The 23,276-nt window shown below is 41.2% G+C and overlaps 2 protein-coding genes across 2 annotated transcripts; one reads left to right on the top strand and one right to left on the bottom strand.

Moving 5' to 3' along the window:
- Nucleotides 1–626: 626 nt before the first annotated feature.
- On the top strand, nt 627–7,638 carry LOC147161997 (uncharacterized). Its single transcript, XM_086097130.1, has 6 exons — nt 627–1,414; nt 6,051–6,179; nt 6,271–6,427; nt 6,511–6,587; nt 6,676–6,761; nt 6,946–7,638. Exons 1-6 carry the CDS (start codon nt 818–820, stop codon nt 7,037–7,039), a joined length of 1,140 nt encoding a protein of 379 aa, XP_085953256.1. The 5' UTR covers nt 627–817; the 3' UTR covers nt 7,040–7,638.
- A 1,290-nt stretch (nt 7,639–8,928) lies between these two features.
- rnf208 (ring finger protein 208) lies at nt 8,929–21,296 on the bottom strand. Its single transcript, XM_086097131.1, has 2 exons — nt 20,835–21,296; nt 8,929–10,747 (listed from the first exon to the last, which is right to left on the bottom strand). The coding sequence occupies exon 2, from the start codon at nt 10,036–10,038 to the stop codon at nt 9,262–9,264; it is 777 nt and encodes a 258-aa protein (XP_085953257.1). The 5' UTR covers nt 10,039–10,747; nt 20,835–21,296; the 3' UTR covers nt 8,929–9,261.
- Nucleotides 21,297–23,276: the final 1,980 nt, after the last annotated feature.

Raw genomic sequence — 23,276 nt, 5'->3', positions numbered from 1 at the left:
CACAGCAGTGATGGTATATCTGAACTATGGAAGAGGATTAGGGCCAGCGAAGAGAGAGAAAAAAAGGGCTGCCAGTAGTCTCACTTTCATCTCAGAATTCTGACTTTAAATTGAGATTGCTCACTTTATCACTTTAATTTCAGAATTCTGACTTTAAAGTGACAATTCTCACTTTAGAATTAGTCAGAATCCTGATAACCTTTTTTCCCCCTCTTCACTGGCCCTAATCCTCTTCCGTACTGAACAGTGCAGAATTATTATTGTTTTATAATCACTTCAATTAGTAATCTGGATTCATATACATTAATTTGGGATTTTCTCCCTAAATAATATATACAAAATATTGGTTTCTTTATAATATCATATTACCGTATATGTTTAATGCACATTAGTAAAAATGAAATGTATCTTTTGGTGAAAGAAAGAGAGTACTGTACTGTAGTTTAACAGTTACATAGCTACATGGTTATCAAACAAAAAAAAAGCCGGGTTCACATAGTTCCTAAATCTAAAGTCTCCTGTCAGAGTTGGGTCATGTCATACTTTGCGTGTTTCACAGGTATTCGTGAGTCCTAAAAAAGGAATCGGCTGCAGCGGAGTCATTGTTTTCCTAAGTGAGTGACAGCAAGGTGCGAGTGTGAGCATGCAGCTCTGCGGTGAGGTAGGACGGGCGACGAGGAGAAGGCGTGGTGACAAGGGTGCGGAGGGTGGACCTGAATGGGATGCTTTGAATTCTACTTGAGCAACTCACTTCAAGAAGCCTCTCTAAACGAGATCCTTGCTCTCGTTCTTGTTGCAGTCGTATCAGCAAGCGGGAATGAATCTTTACAGGAGTTTTGGGAATCAAATGGAGGCCTGGGTGGCTGAGCAAAGCCCAGACCCCGAGTTGCTGGAGGATATTCCCAAGGAACCCCCTACGCGTTCTTCACTTTCTTCTTCAGGCTTGGAGAAAAATGTGCGGACAGAATCGGTGGACTCTGGAGTGGAGACAGCCAGCACTGACACTTTCTTTCCCGCCTCGTCATTGTCCGCGGATATTGCAGAGATGGACTCTCTCGAACCTGGGGTCGCGAATGACAACTACATACCATTCTCATCAAGTGGATCTGCTTCGCTGCCCCCTTATTCAACACCGCCCGCTGTCTCCCAACCCACAAGTCCAAGCAGAGTTCAAGGATCCGTAGTCTCTAACTCAAAATTGAGACAAGCCCTCCAGAGATCCGAGTCTCGGCGACAATCTGAGCCCCATGGAGCTGATCAAAGCGATTACACAGCCCCTCAACACAGAACCTCCAAGATGAGGTCTGAGAGTTTTGACTCATGGAAGACCACCAGGCCGTCCGATCCAGTGTGGAAGATATTGGGTATGAGCAGACAAACAATGGCTTCCAGAAGCAGGATGGAGCCAATGCAGGTAAGATCGGGGGCGAGGTTAGGTTTACAGTTGAGGTTGGGACTTGGGTTTGGAACTGGGGTTTGGATTAGGGTTAAGGTTGAGGATTTGGTCGGGGGTTACAATTGGGAATTTATGTTTGGGTTGGGGTTAGGTTTAGGCCCTAGATTTAGGGTTAGGATTTGGCTCTTGCATTTGCGATGCGGTTAGCTTCTGGGTTGTCATAGAGCATGGGTTTGCAACCTGGAGCTCCGGAGCCACATGTGACTATCCTGTGGTTTCCTGTGGACCTATTTAAAAATTAAAAATTAAAAATAAACGAGTGAAAATGACTATATACTTTTTTACATACAGGATTTATTTGTATTATTTTAATTATATTTTGGTAATTTAAAAAAATAAATATTTAGGTATCTGATAGTACATTATATATATTGTACTATATTTTATATTATTTATATTCATTATTATACGATATTATTTTATTATAATTATTATTTAAATAGTTTTAGATAAATTATTTGAAAGAATTCATGATTTGGGTGGCACGGTGGCTGACTGGTTAGCACGTCCGCCTCCCAGTGCAGAGGACGTGAGATCGAGCCCGGGCTTCGGCCTTCCTGGGTTGAATTTGCATGTTCTTCCCGTGCTTGCGTGGGTTTTCTCCGGGTACTCCGGTTTCCTCCCACATTCCAAAGACATGCATGTCAGGTTAATTGAACACTCCAAGTTGTCCATAGGCGTGATTGTGAGTGCGGATGGTTGTTCGTCTCTGTGTGCCCTGTGATTGGCTGGCAACCAGTTCAGGGTGTACCCCGCCTATTGCCCGAAGCCAGCTGGGATAGGCTCCAGCACTCCCACGACCCTTGTGAGGACAAGTGGTTAAGAAAATGGATGGATGAATGGAATTAATGATTTAAATTAAAAAAAGAATAAATAAATAAATAAAGTATACATTTGTAAGAGGCGAAAGTTAGATGAAAAAGTTATTTAAAATACCTAAAAATGTCCAAAAAGAGCAGAAAATTACCATATAATGTACACAAAATGTCCTCCCTAAAAAGTCAGAAAATGTATTTTAAAAAAGGCAGAAAAGAAAACGTTCAAAAAGTAACCATAAAATGTCCAAAAACAAAAGAAGAAAGGCAGAAAATGACCATAAAATGTCTTTGGAATTGCCCCCAAAAATTGTCAGAAAATTCATTATAAAAAAAAGTCATAAAAGAAAATGTAACTATAAAATTTCAAAAAATAAAATAATAAATCCCCCAAATTATCATAAAATGTCCACAAAATTGCCCAAAATGGCCCCAAAAAAAGGAAGAAGCGAGGCAAAAATTGACCATAATATGTCCATCCTCTTTTCTTCATCACAATGTTCAAATGTTTTGCAGACATTTTTTTTTTTTTGCTGTTTATTTGGCCTAAAATGTCTCTTTTGACAGTGTTGCTAACCCCATAGGGGATAGGATCTCTCTCCCCCAAATTTACACATGCTCATTTTGGGTGGTGTGTGTCCAAGGATGCCAGCAGCAGCTTGAAGACGACATAAATCCTCCAGCAACATGCTGAGTCTTGTTTTCCTCGTAAAGGTAAAAGTGACGCGGGGGACGCGTACCCTCTGTCCTTTCTTCCAAACTGCGTTTATAACGCACAGATGCTATTACTCATTTGGCACCGCTGTCATGCTGGCGACCTGACACAAATCTGTCTATGCTGCAAGAGATCATAAACCAGTCTGCCTACATGACTCTACGCCCACGGGCAGTGAGAGTAATGGAAGGCAAATACATTTCCAGCAGTTAGTCTGATCTTTAGGTTGAAGTGTTTGTGAATTAATCAACCAATCAATCAATGCGATTCCCTGAATCTTAATGTTTCATGAGCCAATTACCTTGGACCTTCATGTCGTAACAGGAAAGGGCCATCCACAAACTGCTCCCATGAAGTTAGGAAGATGGAATTGTGCAAAAGCTCTCATTCAGAGTTCATTTCACTAGAACAGAAGAGGCATGGAGGTGCTGCTTCTTTCCAGACTATTTATTTGGTCACCATATCAATCTGTAACTTCCGCTAACAACAGAAACTATTCATCGAGCTCCAATGATGCAACACCCAAGTCAGATATGTAAACCGTCACACTACCAGTGGTCTTTTAATGACAATCAACCGCTTTTCCCATTTCCTCTTGCTGTAGGTAAATTTGAGTTCCTATGGTTTATTATGTGTGTCACCATCTGAACGGCGCAATTACCCATACTGTGCATTCACGATGCCTTTGCGGCTCTGCCTTTGTTCTCGGGAGTTTACTTTATGATTCTCCGAGTTCAGGGGCAAGCGCCTGAGCTCTTAATGAACGACACCACACAACATAGTTTCCAGTCATTTGCAAACTATAATTATATTTAATTAAATCTTTTTTTTTCTGTTGAGTTTAAACACTGGGGCAGGTACGTGGAGATTTTGAAGAATAAGATGTGAAGGTTGGACATAACATTGCACGCACCCTTGTCAAGATGCCAGAGAAACAGTAATTACCTAAATGTAAGATCTTTGCAATTGAGTTTTTTAGAACAGTGCCAAAAGAGCATTTAACGCCCAAGGCTTAAGCAGCAGTAATCAAAGAAATGAAACAGACTGTAATTATTTCCGACATAAGCATACAAAAAATACAATTCAAAGCAGGGTACACATAACCTATGCCTTTCTTTTTTTTTTTACCAGTTTTTTTAATTTAAAAAATCCGCATGTGTGCGTTTACTGCTCTCACTGTACTACAGATGACCAACACATTGGAAAATACAAACAAAGCAAAGGAAGTAGAAGAAGAAAAGGAGAAAGTTAGGGTAATTGTTTGCTTATATGTTAACTTTACTGACGTTACAAACTCCTTGCATATAATTTTTATTGTGTTAATGTCTTGTGAGACAAGCCACTCAACACTCATCCAGCAATATCTTCAGGTGACTTTACACGTTAAACGGGGTTCTCCACGTTAGTTTTAAAATGGCTGCCGAGTGCACAACCTGCATTAAATCTGACTGTAACAGTGACGGCCTCACAGAAGATTTTAATGTCAGTCTCTTGAGAAATCACATGCAATAGCAACTTCGATCAGGTTAGCATGTGGGCACCACAGTCAAGTGGCTAATAATACGAACGCCAACGGTAGACATGTCTCAAAGTTAGCCTAGCTGTTTAAGTAAGCTAGCAACCAACGTTAGCAAGCTTACCTTTAAAATTGCAGAGCAACAGTGAGAACTAAGAACTTCAAACTCCTTTCAAGCTTTCTCAGGAATTTGTAGTGCTTGGCAATTCTTCGTTATGCCATTCACGGTTACTTTCAGCACAGAGTGTCAACTGGTAATTCACACGTCACCAAACGCGGTAGTGCTGTGTGCGTATAGTCTCATATTATTCAACTTTTCAACATACTAAAATAGTTCTCAAATGTGCAAAAGACATGTCTGTAACATGCATTTGTCAAAATTGACTTTGGATCAAATATTTTTGCTGTCCTTAAATGAGCCAAAAAACGCTCTGTTCAAAACAGCCTGTTTTGGAGGGGTCACTTTTATGTAAATAGCTGCACCAGGCCACGCCTAAGCCACACCCTTCTCTCTTGAAGCGGCAGTGATTTCAGTCATGGTAGCCATGTGCTAATGTTGTGAATGGAAACGACTGGCCATGGGAGCAGAAGAAAAGGAAAATAAACCGGCACATCTCTTATTAGAAAGGAAAGGAAGGAAGGCTAAATTAAAAATGTTAAACTGGGGGGGGGCTATGTGGACGAACGATTTGAACGATTCGATGAACGAATCTTTTGAACGGTTCTTTCTAATAAACTGATTCTAAAGATTCAGTTCACTTAAAAGAACTATCATGCCCATCACTAATTTGCAAGGAGGGGGGGGGGGGGGGGAAGAAAGGCGTAGCGAGGTTCTCGAATTTCAGTGGGCGTGACCAGAGGTGGTGCCACTAAGGGGGCTGGGTCGAGTGCACTTCCGTGTCTTTTTGACATCACTAAGTCACGGAAGTTTAATCTGCCCGTTTGAAGCACAAGGAGGAGAATGCTAAAGAAGTTGTGGACGGACTTTTTTCATACCTGGTTGGATTGTAGACAGACCGGAGATGCGTATTATTAGGTGGGTTTCCTGCCACCTATTTTTATTAGAATTTTCAAGAATTGTGAAAAAAACAACTGAATGGAAACGCTGCCAGAAATTCGAGAGATAAAAAGGCCAGAAATTTGCAAAAATAGTTTTTACGCTTGGAGTTTTTTTTTTGAAGCGTATCAAAAAAAAGAAAAAAATATTTGGCCGATGGAAACAGGTTTTGCGAATAAGCCACTCCTCCTCAACTAAAAATAGATGTACATTTCAAAGTACCCTATAGCACCTCTATTGGTTAGCCGCAACTGCTTTCAATTTCTCTTTTTAGTTTGAAAAAAGGAAGATTGCTAACCTAGTGGTTAGCACGTCTGTCTCACTATTCTGAGGTTCAGGGTTCAGAATTGACATGCATGTTAACATCAATGAAGATTCTAAATTGTCATGACCCTAACGAGTTCACAAGCTAAATTTGGTGTAAACTGTTAAACACAAATGATTCATTGTGTTCTTCTTTGCAACCTAACCAATCTCGTGCTGTGTTACAGGGCTCCCGTGAGGTGTTTTCCACGGATTTGAGTCCTGGGCTCAGGTACTTGGAGCAGGTGTGCCAAATGTGGGAGGACATTGCCAAGCAGCAGCTTGCTAGTGGTGGCTACCACGTGGACAGGGCTCAAGTAAATGACTTCTTTTTTTTTCTGTTTCCTCACATAGATCATGCCATCCTGTTTACTAATGACTTCCTCCTCTTTCTCCTCCTCTTGTCAGGTTTCCAGCAGCTGTCAATCATTACAACAGCCTCTTTCTTTTTACAGTGCTAAGCTTGACAATCTTTCCAACAAGCACAAACAGCTCAAAGAATTTTCTTATGGACATTTTCGACAGAGATCAGCTTCAGAATCAATCATACCATCAACACACCCACGTGAGTTTTTAGATTTGAGTGAAATATTCTGACACAGTAGAAATGTATGTATGTATTTATTTATTTATTTATTTATTTAACAGAAAAGTTTGGCTCCAGAAGGCAGCAAATGAGCACATTTAACCTACTGGACAAGGAAGCTCAGGACAATAAAATACAGGTAGAAATCCATTTTATCACGATCTACCCAATTCATTTATACGATCAGTTTTGAAAAAGAAAATAATTGAATTCCATTTCCTAAAAAGGATGACATCGCACATAGAGGCAACAAGAAGACCTGGAAGATCAAGCATGTGTCTTTGAAGAGAGACAGTCTTCAAAATGCAAATAAGTGAGTGAAAATATTGTTGACCAGTGTAAACAAGCTCTTCGTGGGGAGCGTGCCCGTGCCATATGGTACACGATGATGCAGGCCTGCTCCAACATGGCATGCGGCCGCCCTTCTGACTGCTTCCTGCTGGCCACTGAATGCTCATCTCGGCTCCGTTCAATGTGTTCCTGTTCTTTCATTCCAGCCAACTGGTGCAGTCTCTGGACAAAAGCAACGCACGGCGACGGCTAAGCCAACTGTTTAGGAAGAGACGGAGAACTCTCCCCATTCCTACCTGACACGACAGGAAAAGTACAAATCATTTGAATTATAGGATTCTGAGGATAAGTTAAAGTACCACTGATTGTCAGACCCACCCACTCCACATTTGACCCATTCCATGAGGGGAGCGGTGAGCAGCAGCAGAGGCCGCGCTCGGGAATCATTTGGTGATCTAACCTCCCAATTCCAACCCTTAATGCTGAGTGTTAAGCAGGGAGAAAATGGGTCCCATTTTTTTTTATAGTCTTTGGTATGACCCGGCCAGGGATTGAACACACAACCTTCCATTCTCAGGGCAGACACTCTACCGCTAGGCTACTGAGCTGGTGATAATGTAAGTTATTCTAAATATACACATATGATTTGCAGTATTTTGTATCATGTACATTTGTAACATGCAATACCTTTCACTATGAATATTAATGTGTAAATACTTGTATATAAAGTATTTTTTTTTATTTTGTACATTTACATCCCACAATATCTTCCCACTATGTGAAGTCTACACTATCAGAGAAAAAAAGCATTAAGACTAATGCTGCGAATTGTCTCGAGATTTTTGGTTGATTTGGTGAATGTGCTTTTCTTTAAAAAATAAAATAATAATTATAACCCATTTTGTGCAGGTGAATACTTACTTCTTTTTTTTTGGTACATTACGGTATGTGCAATACATTTAAATTAAGTAATTATTAAATTTCCTCGTGACTTTGCTTTAGTGCATGAATACATTAAATTGAAAAGAGAAATAGACTCTTTATTATCTTTATGTTTTGATTACAACAAGATGACATTCGCTGGTGCTGTAAGGTAAATTTACTCAACACCTGCGTGCGTCCTCTTTTCGATTTGGTGCTGGTGGGTAACATTATGGTATTTTAAATTTTATTGGTTGCTATGTCCATTTATGTAAAACTTTTGTGTGACGTTAGAGACGAGAAACTCCGGTTTGTTTTGCAGCAGGTTCCCATGGCACGCAAGCTAGCTGCATGGCTAAAAACTTGCCCTAGTTTTTACGACGTACACTGTTTACAAATCACTTTAAAAAACAAAAACAAACTTAGACCAAATTTTTTACTTTTTAACTGTGAAGTGAAATTAGAGACCTTAAAATTGCTCTTTGTAACAATTTGACCCAAAATATCTTTCCAGTAGCATTTTTATTTGACCATTTATGACTGAAACATCTTATAATTAGTAGATTAACACATTAGCTGTTCACAGTGGGTACTCCTGCAAGCCTCTGCTAATAGTTTTCAGACTGGATTCGGGTTTGAATTTCCTGCCCTCTGTGTGTGGATGTGCCGTCATGAGCGTTTCTTACGTGAAGAAGGGTGTGTGAGTGTGAGTTTGTGTGTGTGTGTGTGGGGGGGGGCATTTTAGTTTTTCGGCCACAGATGGCAATAGTGATTCGAAATAGAATTTTCTCCGTTCGATAGCTTTAAGGACGTTATTTTTGGAGAAATTTCAAAATTGACATTTTTGTCCAAACAATATATTTTTGTCAATAACTCAAACTAATCTTCGCAACATATGCATTATTTTGTCAAAACACATCATATTTATTTTTTATATATTTAAGTTCAGCGTTGAAGTCCAAACTCGCTAAAGTGGCTTAGAATATTTCATATGCTTTTTGGAACTAAAATCGTTGCCTTGTTTTTGATGAACTGGCTTATTTTCTTTTGATGTTGTTGTTTTGTTTTGGTTTTACTTGGTGTAAAAAGAACCACTGGTCAAGATTTGGGTGGACCAGCCAGGATAACTGTCATACAATCCATGTACTTACAAAAATGGTTATTATAGGAAGCAATGTGAAGAGATTTTGGTGTCACCTTCTGAGTCACTACATCTTTGGTAAATGGGCTTTCGCTTGTATATGTATAGTAAGTATGAGAGGCCAGTGTTGATATTAATTTACTCTTTATTCACCTTGGGGGATGGGGGGGATTGACCTCCCCTGGCATTCCCATGAAAAGAGATGACAAACACATCCAACCAAACAAGAGAGGGTGAACAGGTTTCCAGTCCATACATAAAATACATATATTAACTATTTATCGAACCGTCGGCATCCGTTAGTCCCACACAGTATCCATCTGTGCTATTAAATATATAGAGATAAGTCATCTGTGGAGGGATTACTGACAGTATGTGTGTGTGTGAGTGAGGGGAAAAGGGAGAGCTTATAGTCGACAAAGGTGTGGCTGAGCAGCGTTACGTGGCGCCCACGTTTTGTCTACATGATGCCGCAGGAGGACAGCGGGTTGGCGATGTGGCAGGTGCATGCCGACTGGCAGTACTGGCGCACAGTCTGGTAGCAGCTGCGGTCAGCGTCCCCGCCCCACTGCACGGGCCCGTTGGGGTCGGCGGGCAGTCGGCTCAGGATGCTGGTGTTGATGGCGAGGGCCGCCAGGCCGTAGTCGGTAAACAGCACGGTCTCGCGGCGGCAGGTGGGGCAAGAGATGAACTTGTACTTGGGGCACGACTCGTAGAGGATCTGCAGGCACTCCTCGCACACCGAGTGCAGGCAGGACAAGATGCGAGGGCGCTTGCCGGCGAAGTTGTAAGTATGGCCGCAGGTGGGGCAGTCCAGGGGCTCGCAGGGCATGGCCGGCCCCGAAGAGGTCGAGGACGATGACGAGGACGTGGAGGAGGAGCGCAGCACGTACTGGTTGACGATGACGTCCTCCATCTTGTAGTGGAACTGGTGGTAGCAGATCTCGTTGGCACTGGTTTTGCGCTGCGCTAAGAAGCTCTGCTCCCTGCGGATGACGGGGGTCTGGGGGGACGGCATGGGTCTGGGGGTCACCACCGTCATTTCGAGCGTCAGGTCGCTGCAGGCTTGGTTGACGATGATCTCCCCCTCGCCGCCGCCGTCCCACGCCACTCTGGGGGGCGGGGCGAAGCGAGGTTGGGTGACGGGCACCGTGCACTCTCTGGGGAACTTCTCGGATTGGATGATCTTGACCGTGTCCATCGGGATGGTGACGGGCTGACGCCTGAGGCAAGACATTTGGAATTCGGAAATGGACACAAAGAGGCTCGAAAGAGGAATGGACACCCCTGCCTGGTTCTAGGCAAGATAATTGGGTTGTGTTGTTATGTTAAAGTCAGCCATTAGAGGGCACATGTGGACGAATGACTGCCTCCATGTTGCCTTTACAGACCCCGCCCCCGACCCTGACGGGGGCTCGTGTCAGCCTGAGTCCTTATGAGGGCTTGCTGGGTTGAAGATTTGAGCCAGAGCACCTTAATACAAAGCTTACAAAAGTACAGTCCAGCTTCCTAGACTGGTGTTGGCTACTTACGTGTCAAAATAACATTATATTCACACAGTTAGCACCAATAGATAATCTTAGATGCACAGTTTTATATACATATACACTACAAGTTGGTGAATTTCTGTATTTACAGGGCGGAATAATCAAATTCTAAGTATCTCAAAGTGGATTCAATATCAGACCGTGTCTGTCTGTGCTCTGCCCAGTCTACACAGCAGACCTTGGTTGACTCTTTCTGTCTGTGTTGACAAGAGGGTGGTCCAGTATTTGAGGGGAGGTGTCCTTTGAGGCTCGTTGTTGGAACGATTCCCGTTTGTAAATTCCTACCAGTTGAGGTTTCGGGTGGAGGAAGTGATAACAGTCTAAAAGTGTGGAATTTCTTGTCCGTCTACCATTCTGGACGATGATAAAGCGTCCTCCAGATAGCTTTGGTGCATCTACCTGTGAAAACAGAACACAAGAGACGGTTTACTCAGATGTTTGCATGGACATGTTGCATGGTTGTCAACAGGCATGCAATTCTTTGGCGGACTTTGCGATCCATATCTTTTTGCCCACTGAGACAAACATCTCCAGTGGAAATTTTGCTTTAGATTGTGCTGAGAACTGTGGTGAAAACGATGTTTGTGTTGCGATTTGTATTTCCTACAGAGTACCACGGGTGAGCACTTCCGTCATTCGTTAATTCCCGTTATCGACGATGCCCACTTTGCATTTTCGACCAGTGCTTTATGACACAAAGTCTCGTAGATATACACAGAATGAGAACGATCCTCTTTACTGATACCGATCGACGGACGTTAACCTGCTTCAGTCGTTGCTCAGTCTGTGTATTTTTACGAGGACTTGCGTCATAAAGCACTCGCCAAAAATGCGGAAGCCCTCACCGAAATGTGGGATTTGTCACTAACGGAAATTGATGAATGACAGAAGAGCAAAATTATTGACTAGTTGTAACCATTTAGGCATCACAGCTGATTATCTGTTCATCCATTGCAAGAGAACTAGTTTCAGTTTCGAGTAACTAAACCCTGTCGTACTATTCAAATGATCTACTGTACTTTAAAGACTTGATAAGAAATTGAAGCACAGGTAGTCGTCCTGGTATGTCACCAACCTCCATAGTCTAAGCCCATTAATTTTGTCCATATTAAAATGGCACTGAATGCGTTTCAAGAGCAAAGGACGCCCATGTTTTGCACATGTAACGTACCTGTCCCGTACGCTGGCGCCAGCCAAGCAGTCATTTATTTGTCTATGAGCGACTTATGACATTGCACTTTCTTGTGCTTTATATAGTATTGTGCAACCGTGCGAGTGTTGATCCGGTGACAAAAGGACCATTTTGGCTCGAGTCCAGGTGTGAGGTTTTACTTTTAGCATGACTCAACGATCAAGTTAATTCCTCCTCCAGGGCAGAGGAGTTTTTGTGTGACTTAATTAGGGAAACACATTCGCCTTTATCCATCTAAAGGCCTTTTCACACTGCACCTGTTTTTTGGCTGTGGGGCATGGCACAAGGACGACAGCGCCCTGGCACGAGTTTGACCAAATTTGGAAGTTGTTGCTTAGCGGCCTATTAGGGACTAGCCTGGAGGCTCCGCCCGCTGGTTTGGATGGGAAGTAGACCTTATGTCGTTTCTTTGGTGTCCTTTGCTGTTAGTGCCCTGAAACCACTCCACCAACCCCTCTCCTACTATATGTCATCTGACTTCATAGTGACAATGTTCCTGGATTTTTCACATGTATTTCAATACAAGGTGCTGCGCCATCGCAGTAAACGGCCATTTTGTTCACTGACAGCGCTAAGTGCAGAGTGAAAAGGTTGTTTTTAAATATGCTGCAAATAAAGACTTAAGGAATACATTACAGTACCAGGTAATCTATATCAATCAGCCGTGCACCTGACTATGACAACAATGCTACACTTTGTCAATGGTAAGAGAAGCAACAGTCCAAATTTTAACTGTACTGTACATAAGTTGATTTTTTTTCTGTGCATGACTTGAGTATTTTTTTTTTGGTGATGACTTTTGACTTTTATTTCCTCTATCTGAAAACCAACATCTGCACTTTCTCAGCCTTACTTTTTAGTATTATTATTATTTGGCATTTGAATCTGAAAAACAAACACAAGTCAGGTGTGTTTTTTCAGGGGTTATCATGAATAACCAAATTGAGTTTCTTTTTTTTCTTTACAAGTTCATAAAATTAGCAAATCTATGTTTTGAAAGTGAGCCGTGAGCCAACCCTAGCTTGCTTTTAGATAGGATGAACACCTGAGCTAAAGCTAGCTAGCTTTCTGATAGCTTGAACACCTGAGCCAATGTTAGAGAAAAAGTTTGTTTTGTATATAATTTACAGTATCAAATCATTTTTACTTTTTTACCATTGTACTTTTAGTACATTTCAGAATATATACTTTTTTACTTAAGTAAACACATACTTCTACCTCTATCAGGGCCTTTTTTCCCCTTCTTTAGTGGTATATTGAGTTGTGTGAGAGAGAAAAAAGGGAGAGCAACATTTGCAGACTTAAAAATACAAAACAAAAACAAAAACAATCACAAGTAGCATTAGGCCAACATTCACATCCAGACGTTACCAAGAACAACAACCAGCCATGTTTCTGACGTTACTCACTAGGCCACGCCCCAAGGAACACTATGGTCATTTTTGTGACTCTGCTTGTCCCATTACAATGAAATTTAATTTCTTCACATTTTCTTTTATTGTTTTCATACAATACAACATAGGTAAAATGATTGGAACTGCCAATATCACGCATTTTTTTTATTAAAAGCACAACAGATTTAAATTCATTTCAAAGGGGAATATTGATTAGATGTGGGGCAGAAAACATTCCAGGCCGATGTAACAGAACATATATTTCCAATTCGAACGTCAAATTGCAAAAACAAATTCCCTTTGAAATACTCCCACTGGAGTCTAAGGCACTTTCCCAGACTTTGCTGTGGCAATCTTGATGTGCTCCACATCTTTAAAACAAACTTGGGAAAGAAGGAAAAAAGACACAGGAAGGTTTATAAGTAGGGCGGTTGCTCTAGCATGACGATGTTGTTCTTGGCCAGGAAGCGTTGGATGCTCAGGGCATCGTGAGTGTTACCATGGTGAAGAAGCCATTAGGTGTCCTGCCTCGCAAACAATGCAATCTCTGCTGTTTGTCCTGGAACTTTCCTCACACGCTTTGTACTACATTAAGTTATCAGCTGACATGGAATAAACTCATATGTCAAGGTATCACCCTATCTGTGCTTCTAAGAGCATTATTACCTTTGTCAAGGCAGCTTGTGCAAAGTAGAAAGACGTTAGTGTGACAGTGTAGGTGTTAAATAAACAGATGTCGGCTGAGAGCAGGTGACTGTGACAGACATGCTTCCTCCTCTGTCAACACTCCGTCATCCACGACGCTCTCAAACGCATCTCAAGGGATTTTTATCCTATGTGTGGGTTCGACAACATCAAGCAAGTGGGTGAGACATTATTTTAAACAAAACAAACAGGCAGGATGACACCTCAGTTCTTCATTTTATACACAGTGCTGATTCACTGAGGGGAAATAAGCGAGCAGGGGAGGTGACCTACATGGTGAGTGAAGAAGAAAAAAGGCAGCGCAGCAGAGCAGGCTTCTATTTCTGGTTTGTGTATGCATGCGCACATCAGCGCTTCCTGCACCCGTCCCCTCCGCACCCTCAACAGCGACACGCCTTCACTCTCACATGAGGCAGCGGCCATATTAGAAACGTCGTCCCTCTCCGTGTATCATCCCACTGTGCATCTGCCCTGGAACAATTTCCTCAAAATAGCCTTCCTCCACCCTTTCACACGCATTTGATAAGGGACGGCAATTGGTGACAAGATATCCTTTTGAATACATCATAGTGACGTATGGCCTTAGAAGGCAGGTGCAAAAAGGATGGTCCGTTGGGGGTGTGTAAAAAAAAAAAGAGAACAAAAAAACAAGGTGGCATGGTGTGCTAGTGGTTTGCATGTCAGGCTCACAGGTTTAAGGTTCTGGGTTTGAATATTCGCCTTCCTGTGTGGAATTTGAATGTTTTGATCTTTGTGCTGAGCAGTCAGTTCAGAGAAGTTTGTACCGCTTTTAATTCCAACTGTTATTTTTCATTTTGGCTGTTATGCTATGCTATGCTATGCTATGCTATGCTATGCCTTGCTATGCTATGCTATGCCTGGATCATAGCACACACAACACACAACAATATGAAGTGATCTCACATCAGAGTCTACGGAAATGCTATCATCCACAAGGAAGGAACTCCCTTATTCCATTCAGGAAGGCGAGAAACTTTAATTAATCCGAGGAAGTTTACCTGTCTTGGTAATTGCTCCTGTTTTGGTTAGCATCAGAGTTGAAATGTGATCTACACTTCCTCTGGACTAAGGTACTTACAGTTACAAGCGTTTGTTTTGTTTTTTTTCTCAGAGGAAAAGGATGGTGTTTATGGTTCAAGTGGATGATGCCCCCTGCAACTGATTTTGACAGTGCCTACTGGACTGGATTTACACTGTTCATGTGTTAATTTGGATTTTCTTGCACTCAATCAGCGCACACGCTTTCTCGCACACACTCTTTGTCAAACTTGTCACATATTTTGAAGGCCTAATGCTATTAATAGCAGAATGCGATGTTTATAAAGAGAACATTTGTGACGGTCCCACTTTTAATAAAAATATTCACACACTACTTTCCTTTTATAATATATATATATATATATGTGTATATATATATATATATATATATATATATATATATATATATATATATGTGTATATATATATATATATATATATATATATATATGTGTATATATATATATGTATATATATCAATCATGATCACAATATATATGTTCAAACCATTTTTGTTACTGGCTTCTGGTGCTTTTTTGTTTTGCAGACATTATGGTCAAAAGTATTGGGACACTTGGGCATTACAAGAAGTTGAACATGGAAGAAATAGAGCTGCAAGAGCTATGAGTCTTCTGGGAAGGCTTTTGGTAATACTTTTCCCTTTCTTTCTTTTCTTTTGTTGTTGTTGTCCATTCAAGCAAAAATAACAATTCTCATAAGGCAGTTTTTTTGGGGCCATTTAGCCAGAATAACAGATCTCAGAGGGCACTGTCTTACCAACGTTTTACACAAAGTAAAACTTGAGCAGTGTTTTTGCTTAGTACATTCCATTTTAAATAGTAGCACAGTAGGTCTGTTCATCATAAATGAGGCAAAGGTTTGATTGTATGCTTAATATTGTTACAAGTCACTGAAACAATATACACATTTTTAACATTAAACACTGCGCTTAAATATAGGTTTTCTTGACAATAATATGTTGTATGTTCCACTACTAGTCTAAACACGGCATTCTGATTAATATTGCGTTAGTTGAATATGAGTAAGCAGCAAAATCCAAACCGTTTTTATCAAGTGGCAAAATGGCCACCCCCGAGATGGCTACAAGTTGGTGAATTTTTGCTGCTTGATTCATATTCTACAGAAGAAGAGGTGCCCGGCATGACTTAAGTGTACTTTGTAAAGCTGAAATAGTGTGAGAATATGCCAAGTTGACTAAAGACTACAAAGTCACATCTACATTAAAAATAGAAAGTAATGAGATCACTCTTGTTTTTTTGTGGTTATAAACAGCACGTTGGAGATAAAGCAAGAGGACTCTTTGAGCCGGAGGAGACAAAGCGGCTAAAATTACCCCTCTCTGATTTGCAGACAACACAACACGAGACGGGCCGATAAGAGACCTCCTCATCTTTTGGCGCAGGCTCCGTGCTCATCGATGTTCGCCCTCTGTTGTTACGTAAGGAGCTCATCCCAGCCCGACCGCCGCTTGAAAAGTGCAAACTGCCGCAAGATTTTCCCGCAGTTGCATGTCTGCAGACTCTTCTACGGGTGCATGGGTTCATTACGACGCTAATGAAATCAAGGTAGGCATCTGACCTGCTGGTTGTCATCACAAACATTAGGAGGATGGCAGACACACACAAACACACGCACGCACGCACACACACATTTTATACATATCCCTGCTCACAGCATTGTCACCCTCATTGTGACCCATGCTTAGCATTCCATTGGGCTGACAAACAAACGCATGGCAAGCAGATATCAGACACAAACAACATCTCACGCATACCTGTTCTCATGGCAATTCAGTCGGACTGCATACAAAAAAGTAGATTATATTTCCCTCATACCTTTTAATTGATGCTAATATTCCAACCCTCTGTTTTCTTTCTCTTCTATACTGTTAGACGGAACTACTGCCATCTCTGACAGTTTAGTGTTAATTTTTTTGTGTTTGCTTGCCTTTAATAACTCGTATATATATTATATATATATATATATATATATATATATATATAAGTATATTTCTTGTATTAAAGGTTTTGTAGCTGTGCGGTAAAAAGATAAGAGACGGCTTATTTTGTGGTATTCTGCACTAAAGCACCATAAAATTAGTAGTAGTAATAGTAGTACTAGTAGAAGTACTGTGATAGTTTTTAATGATAATAAATAAATGCATAAATAAATAAATTGTGTGTTTTGAATATAGCTCACTTATTGTGGTCAAAACTGCAAAAATAATAAGAGCAAAAAATAAATACATGAAAAAGAGCAAAAATTTATATCTGATCTTTACATGCTATCCTTTTGAATTCTTGTGTGAAAAGGAAACTTGACGAGGATATTCTATTTCATGTCATTTTATGCTTCTATTCGCAATAGTATTGTAATATATAGATCCAAAATTGCACATAATGCTTCCATAAAAATATGTTTACAAAGAATAGGTGTATATAAAGACTAGGGATGGGTGAGTTCCATCCTCCTATTATGTCCATTTTATGATCAGGAACTGCAAATTAGAAGAATAGAAAATTGTTATTTCATGGGATTTGAAGGAAAATGCTATATTAACTCTTTGACCGCCAAAAACGTTTAATAACGTTTAGTAAAATCCAAATGAGTGCCGCCAAAGACGTTAAAAGACGTTCACTATGTTTATTTTGTTTTTTTTTAAACGGGTGGAGGAAAGCCTTGGCAAGCTGTGCTGAAAATATCAAGCAGATCGAGTTAGTGTAATGCCTATTTTTGGGCACTAGATGGCAGCGATGACTCTCTTTGGACAAGATCGGGTAGCCGTCAGTAGAAGACGTGAGGCGGAGCTAGAGTGTTGAGGGGAGAATGGCTGAGGAGGCGAAAATGGCGACCGGTTGCAAGCAGCTCACGCTTGAGCATTTTTTTCAAAGACGAAAAGCATCAACCAATGCTAAAGAGCACATTGATGATGATGATGGTGACTCCGAGGTTGACGCCGAAGTTGGAAGCGTTGACGCCGAAGTTGGAAGTGTTGACACGGTGGCTTCGATCGCGTCGTAAAGCCTCACCGGCTAGCGATGCTAACGGCGGAAAACGTGGTGCACAACCGAGCCCTTCTGCACAGGCGGACGTTCAATCGGATGATGAAGAGTACCCCGAGTGCAATGCATATTCATCGGAGGAGTGGGTACAGTCTGATCACGGAGAAGACACTGGTTCTGGACTACGATGCCACCATGAATGGAGTGGATAAGATGGATCAGAACATCTCTTACCACCCGGTATAGGAACTGAAGGACATGAGGAAGCCAGACGTAACACCAGGTCATCGTATCATGATCCTGAGAGTAGACTTGATGACAACATGGCCAAACACACACTGCAGTATATACCTGCTACTCCCCGGAAAAAAAGGCCAATCGCAGTGAAAACTAATCTGTGGTGCAAATCCTGCTGCGTCCCCTTGCACGCAGGGGAGTTTTACACAATATACCTCACAAAAAGAAAAACTGTGTAGTTGAAACATCCACACAATTGTAAATAGTACCACAGTTGCACACATTTGTAAATAGCTTGCCAAATTGTTTTGTCAAATTGTTACACTGTTGAATGTATATAAACGTATTTTGCTATAAAAAAAAAACGTTTTCATTGTTGGTGGTAGTGTTTTACAGAAGTAAAGCACTGTTTAGGTGTTTGTGTTTGAAAGATCAGTCAAAATGCTTAAATCAGCTGGCACCCACACATCCTCTTTTCTGAAAATGCTTGGCAGTCAAAGAGTTAAGATGTAGAGGTCTTTCTTCCAAATTATCTGTCATTGTTTTGGGGGGGGAATTTTTTTGTATTAAAAAGTACTAATGATGTTAGTACTTGGTATCGGTATCTGTGACTAATCCAGAATTTAGAACTCGTACTGGTATCTAATAAAGACATTAAAAGAGAATATTTCATGATGAAAATCCATATGAAGCCATGTATGCCATGGTGTGGAGCTTTCACCTTCTCAATTAAATGTTTTCTGACACATAATATTTTACAACACCTGGTTACATCAGTTTGTTTTATCTTTTTGTTTATATATTTGTTAGGGATTTTTCGATACCACTTTATTTCAATTTGATACCAGTACTCAGCTCTTGATTAGTCACCAATATTGATACCACTCGTACTTTTGATACATCAAATTAACCCAACAGATCATTTTAAAGAAATACTTATATATATATATATCCTAGTATAACAGTTTCCCTTAAAATTGCATGGAATTAATGGCAGTTTTCTATTCTTCTCATTTTTAATTCCTGTGAAATGGTCACAAAAGGGCAGCCGATAAGGCTGATGTCAGCACTGATACCTGGTTTTGTTACTCACCCATCGCTAATATTTACAATTTTGCTGAAATTTTTTAAAAGTAAATAGATTTCCATACAGCACTGATCACAACAGTGATCTTCAGTTTGACAGAATTCCATTCCTATGACACCGACCTAAGCTGGAAGCTCCATAGTCCGTTGCTAACCTATGCTAACGTACTCATTAGCAAAGTCATAAATGCAGTAAATATTTGTATGAAAAGCACATTTCTACCATAAATTCAATTAATCAAATATTTGAGCAAGTCGTAACCTCGAAATGTCAAATGTCGGGACTATCGAGTTGTTTACATCTTTTTGCAGCTTCGCAATTGTTTTTTTTTTTTTCACCCATGGATAGCGCTCTGGTTTTCCTGTTGGTTCCACCTCTAATGAGGACATGAGGATCTCGTTTGACAATTAAGTTGATGACATGAAACAATCAAATGAAATACGTTAAGTATGGCAGTAACTGAGCAAGCCCTTCTTCTCTCCATCTTACTGAGAACCTCCCGTAAAGACTGCAAAATTGTAAGACTGCCACAGATTTGGTATGATTTCTATCAAATTCTCGTTATTTGAGAAAAGGCTGACAAACATTGCGATCATCCTCACACACCCACTCTCCACCGACATTTTTTCTGAGCTGATTCACCTGTGATTGTAAGCGAGTTAGGGAAGAAGGGTTCTGAATGTTCTGAATGAGTCATCAGTCCGTCTCCATGCCGACCCCGTCTCTCTCTCTCACTCTCTCTCTCTCTCACCTGCTTCTCTCAATGGAAACCTGTCTGTCCTCCACATCCTTTTCACATCTGTCTATTACTCGAGTCGGCATGTAGACGGCCGCATGCCGTTATCATAGCGAAGGCGTGCGTTCAGATATGTCAGCTATGTTGAGCCAACTGTCCACATTCAAGCCTCGGCTGGTAAAAAAAAGCAGCATGCAGGGTATTATGTCGTATTTTGATTATGCAACACGCGGTGACCTTGAGTGCAAATCCCTCGGTTTACTCTATGGAGATAATGTAGTTGCTCACTTGAACGTGTCAGGACTGATGGCGATTTTGTTTTTTGTTTTGATGCTTCTTTCCCGCACCATCCATTGTTGACTTCGGCCATTTTGCAACTCATTTCCGTTAAGTGCTCTTCATTGTTCCCGTAGCAGCGGCGGCAAAAACATGGCAGAGGTGCACGCAGGCAGAAAAATGAAAAAGCAATAAGCATCACCCGCCACCTCATGGATGATTGATGAGCTTCCGCAATACGCCGAGGGCGGCTCGATTGATTAAGGCTGATTGATTTTTCCAAAAAGGCTCGCTGTCTTGACAAGCCGTCGTTGATGGGCAAAATATTTAAGATGGAGAAGCTTTTTTGGCACGAGCAGAGAGAGGGGTGCGTTTTAGAGATCCGGTTATGCAATGGTAACATTTCCCACTGCAGTACCGACGTACGTTGGGATGACACACGCACACACACACCTCATGCAGACTGTCTAAGAGGTCTGCCAAATGTACGAACTACTCGAGACGTCCAAATAACACAGATGGGGGGAGGAACCTGCTGCCTGTGGGCTGCATGGAGCCTAAAACAGCATTGCATCTAGTTAAATACGCACAAAAACATTCAACACATACATTATTGTGATATATAATCCACATTTGATTTTTTTCCTCCTCCCATAAATAGCACTGGGAGCGATATCAACAGTCATGCATGCGTGATGATGCAACAGCCATGTAAGCCTACCTACACCTCCTTCAGACCTAACACATAATAGAAAACATCATCATCATCATCCTCACCTTAAGCCTCGTTCAGGTCTTTGTTCAGCAAGCAGGAGAAGGTTGCAGGTTCTGTTACCCAGCAGGATGAGGATGGAGGGAATGTTAAGATGGAGGAGGCAAGGTGGAGGTTCGCATTCCTCTTCTTTTGTCCTTCACGCCACCGTTCTGCCTCCTCCGGTGTGCGTCGGAGCGTCACTCTCGGCTGTCTCCAGCCTTCCTCTTCCTCCCTGGTGTAGTTTAGTCCTCCCGGGCCTGGCTCTTTAATCTGGCTGCACCGCACTGCTTTCCTCGTCGTCCCGCTCTGCCGTGCGTTTATCAGCCCGGCTCACAACGCCTCCTCCTCTTCCTCCTCCTTGATCGGTTCCAGGCGAGCGCACCTCACTGCTGCGCATGCGCACTCTGCTCACGCTTTCTCTCACTTCTGCTCTCTTACTCTATCTCTCCATCACACACTCCCTCTCATCCCCTCGCTGCAGCACACATTGCAGTGGCTCTGCAGGCAGCGTCGCGGGTTTTCGTTGCCACAGAGGAAATATTTCAGCCAATCAGAAACTTTAACAGCCAACCCCCACAGTCACACACCCTCCCTACACACATACAGGAAGCTGGCGCAAACGCAGATCCAATCTACAGAGTGCCGAGAGAAGGAAATGAAGCATAAATTCACTAACAAATCATGTTCGGTAAAACATGCTGACTCCAAGCTGTTAACTCAATCAAATGCATTTCATCCATTGTTGACATTCTTTGCAAATACATGAGTCAGACGATTAAGATTTAAGTGTGGCAGAAGCACCTAATATTACATTTTAAAAACTATGTGTGCCCCTACCAGTCTAAATACAGCTTTGTGATTAATATTACATGTGTGGAATATGAAGTAAGCAGCAAAATGCAGCCATTTTTTTAAATCTATCTCGGGGGGAGGGGGGGGGGCATTCTGCCACTTGCTGTTGAGTGAAAATGACATCACAGTTGCTCCACAGGTAACGACCCATCACAGCTCACCTGTTTTCCAAGTCTGGTCATGTGACATTTGCAAGCTGAGCCCTGATTGGTTGTTACCTGAGCCCCGAGAAACTGCTATGTCATTTTCAGTCGACAGCAGCTGGCAAAATTGCTGCCCCCCTGAGATGGATAACAACAGGTGAAATTTGCTGCTTAATTCATATTCCACACAACCACATTCATTAGAATGGCGTGTTTAGACTAGTGGGACTTCATAGAACATATTTATTGTCAAGAATTTGTTTTGCTTTACTTTCCCTTTAATTATATTATGTTGAAATAAACTATTTATAAACACTTGGAGCCTTATTTTTGTAGGTAGGCAAACGTGTGTTCGGCGTAAAAACGGATACATCTTCATTTTTGTATTGTGGCAAGTCTAGTTTACCATTTTTTGAGATTTTGGTAGACCGCACTGCACTTCAGTAGGCATTCTGTTGGACCAAGGATGTTTTCTGTTACACGCCCCTGGCGTACCTGCCAATTTGGTGACAGAAAGTAGACGACTTTAGAACAGGTGTAACCAGGTCTAAGCTGCGTCACAGATGGTATAACGATAATTTTGATGGATTTGATCCAGTGGCAGACAGATTCTGGCCTCCACTGATATGTGGTGGATGTATTTGGTGAATTGTATTTCATTCCTAATCAGCGTGCATCGAACCATCTGAATAATTGTAGAAATATATTTATTTAATTGATTATTATTATTATTATTATTATTATTGTTGTTGTTGTTGTTATTATTATTATATGCACTCCCATACCTTAGCACAACTGGTGTATGTGTATATGCCTGGGGGGGTGGGGGTGGTACTGTTTACTAATGATTATGAAATTATTTAAAAACACTAAAAGCAAAGGTACTGTTAGAGTAGACAATATTAAGTATTGTACTCTTTGCGTGTTCAATTAACTGAATGGTGAGATTCTGTTGAAGAAGTTCCTTTGCAAAGGTTTTTAATTACCAGAAGCTTCTGGTCCACATAAGACAAACCATCCAAGCGATGTCTCTGTTCAAATGTGATCTCTTTCTAGCCCACATCGTTATTTATTCACAAAAAGGGTTCAGAAAAAGGTCAGCCCACAACACACCTGGTTACAACTGAATACAAGAGAATCCGTTCCCATGGGTATAAATCAGATTAGAAAAAATACAATAATAATAAGCCTGACTCCCTTCCGACACAGCAGAATCCCCGGAACCTCCCTTTAGATTACGAATGAATAGACAGACCCGTTGCTCTTTCTCATGAAAGTAACACAGATAAGAATATAGGTCTATTCATACAGCCATACTGAGTTAACATAATTATAAACGGCTAAAATATAATTTAAAACTAAAAAACAATGTTAATAACTCATCATTCCCTCATTTGAGCTCTTGAGAGCTCAACACATTAAAACATTTTTTTTTTTCAATGGTTGTGTGGTAAAAATAATTATCCTTAA

This window comes from Leptonotus elevatus, chromosome 15 (assembly GCF_054856555.1).
Source record: "Leptonotus elevatus isolate MCC_2025b chromosome 15, RoL_Lele_1.0, whole genome shotgun sequence".
In the NCBI taxonomy this organism is placed as follows: domain Eukaryota; kingdom Metazoa; phylum Chordata; class Actinopteri; order Syngnathiformes; family Syngnathidae; genus Leptonotus; species Leptonotus elevatus.
Note: the sequence above shows the minus strand (reverse complement) of the source record. Positions and strands in the feature narration are given on the sequence as shown.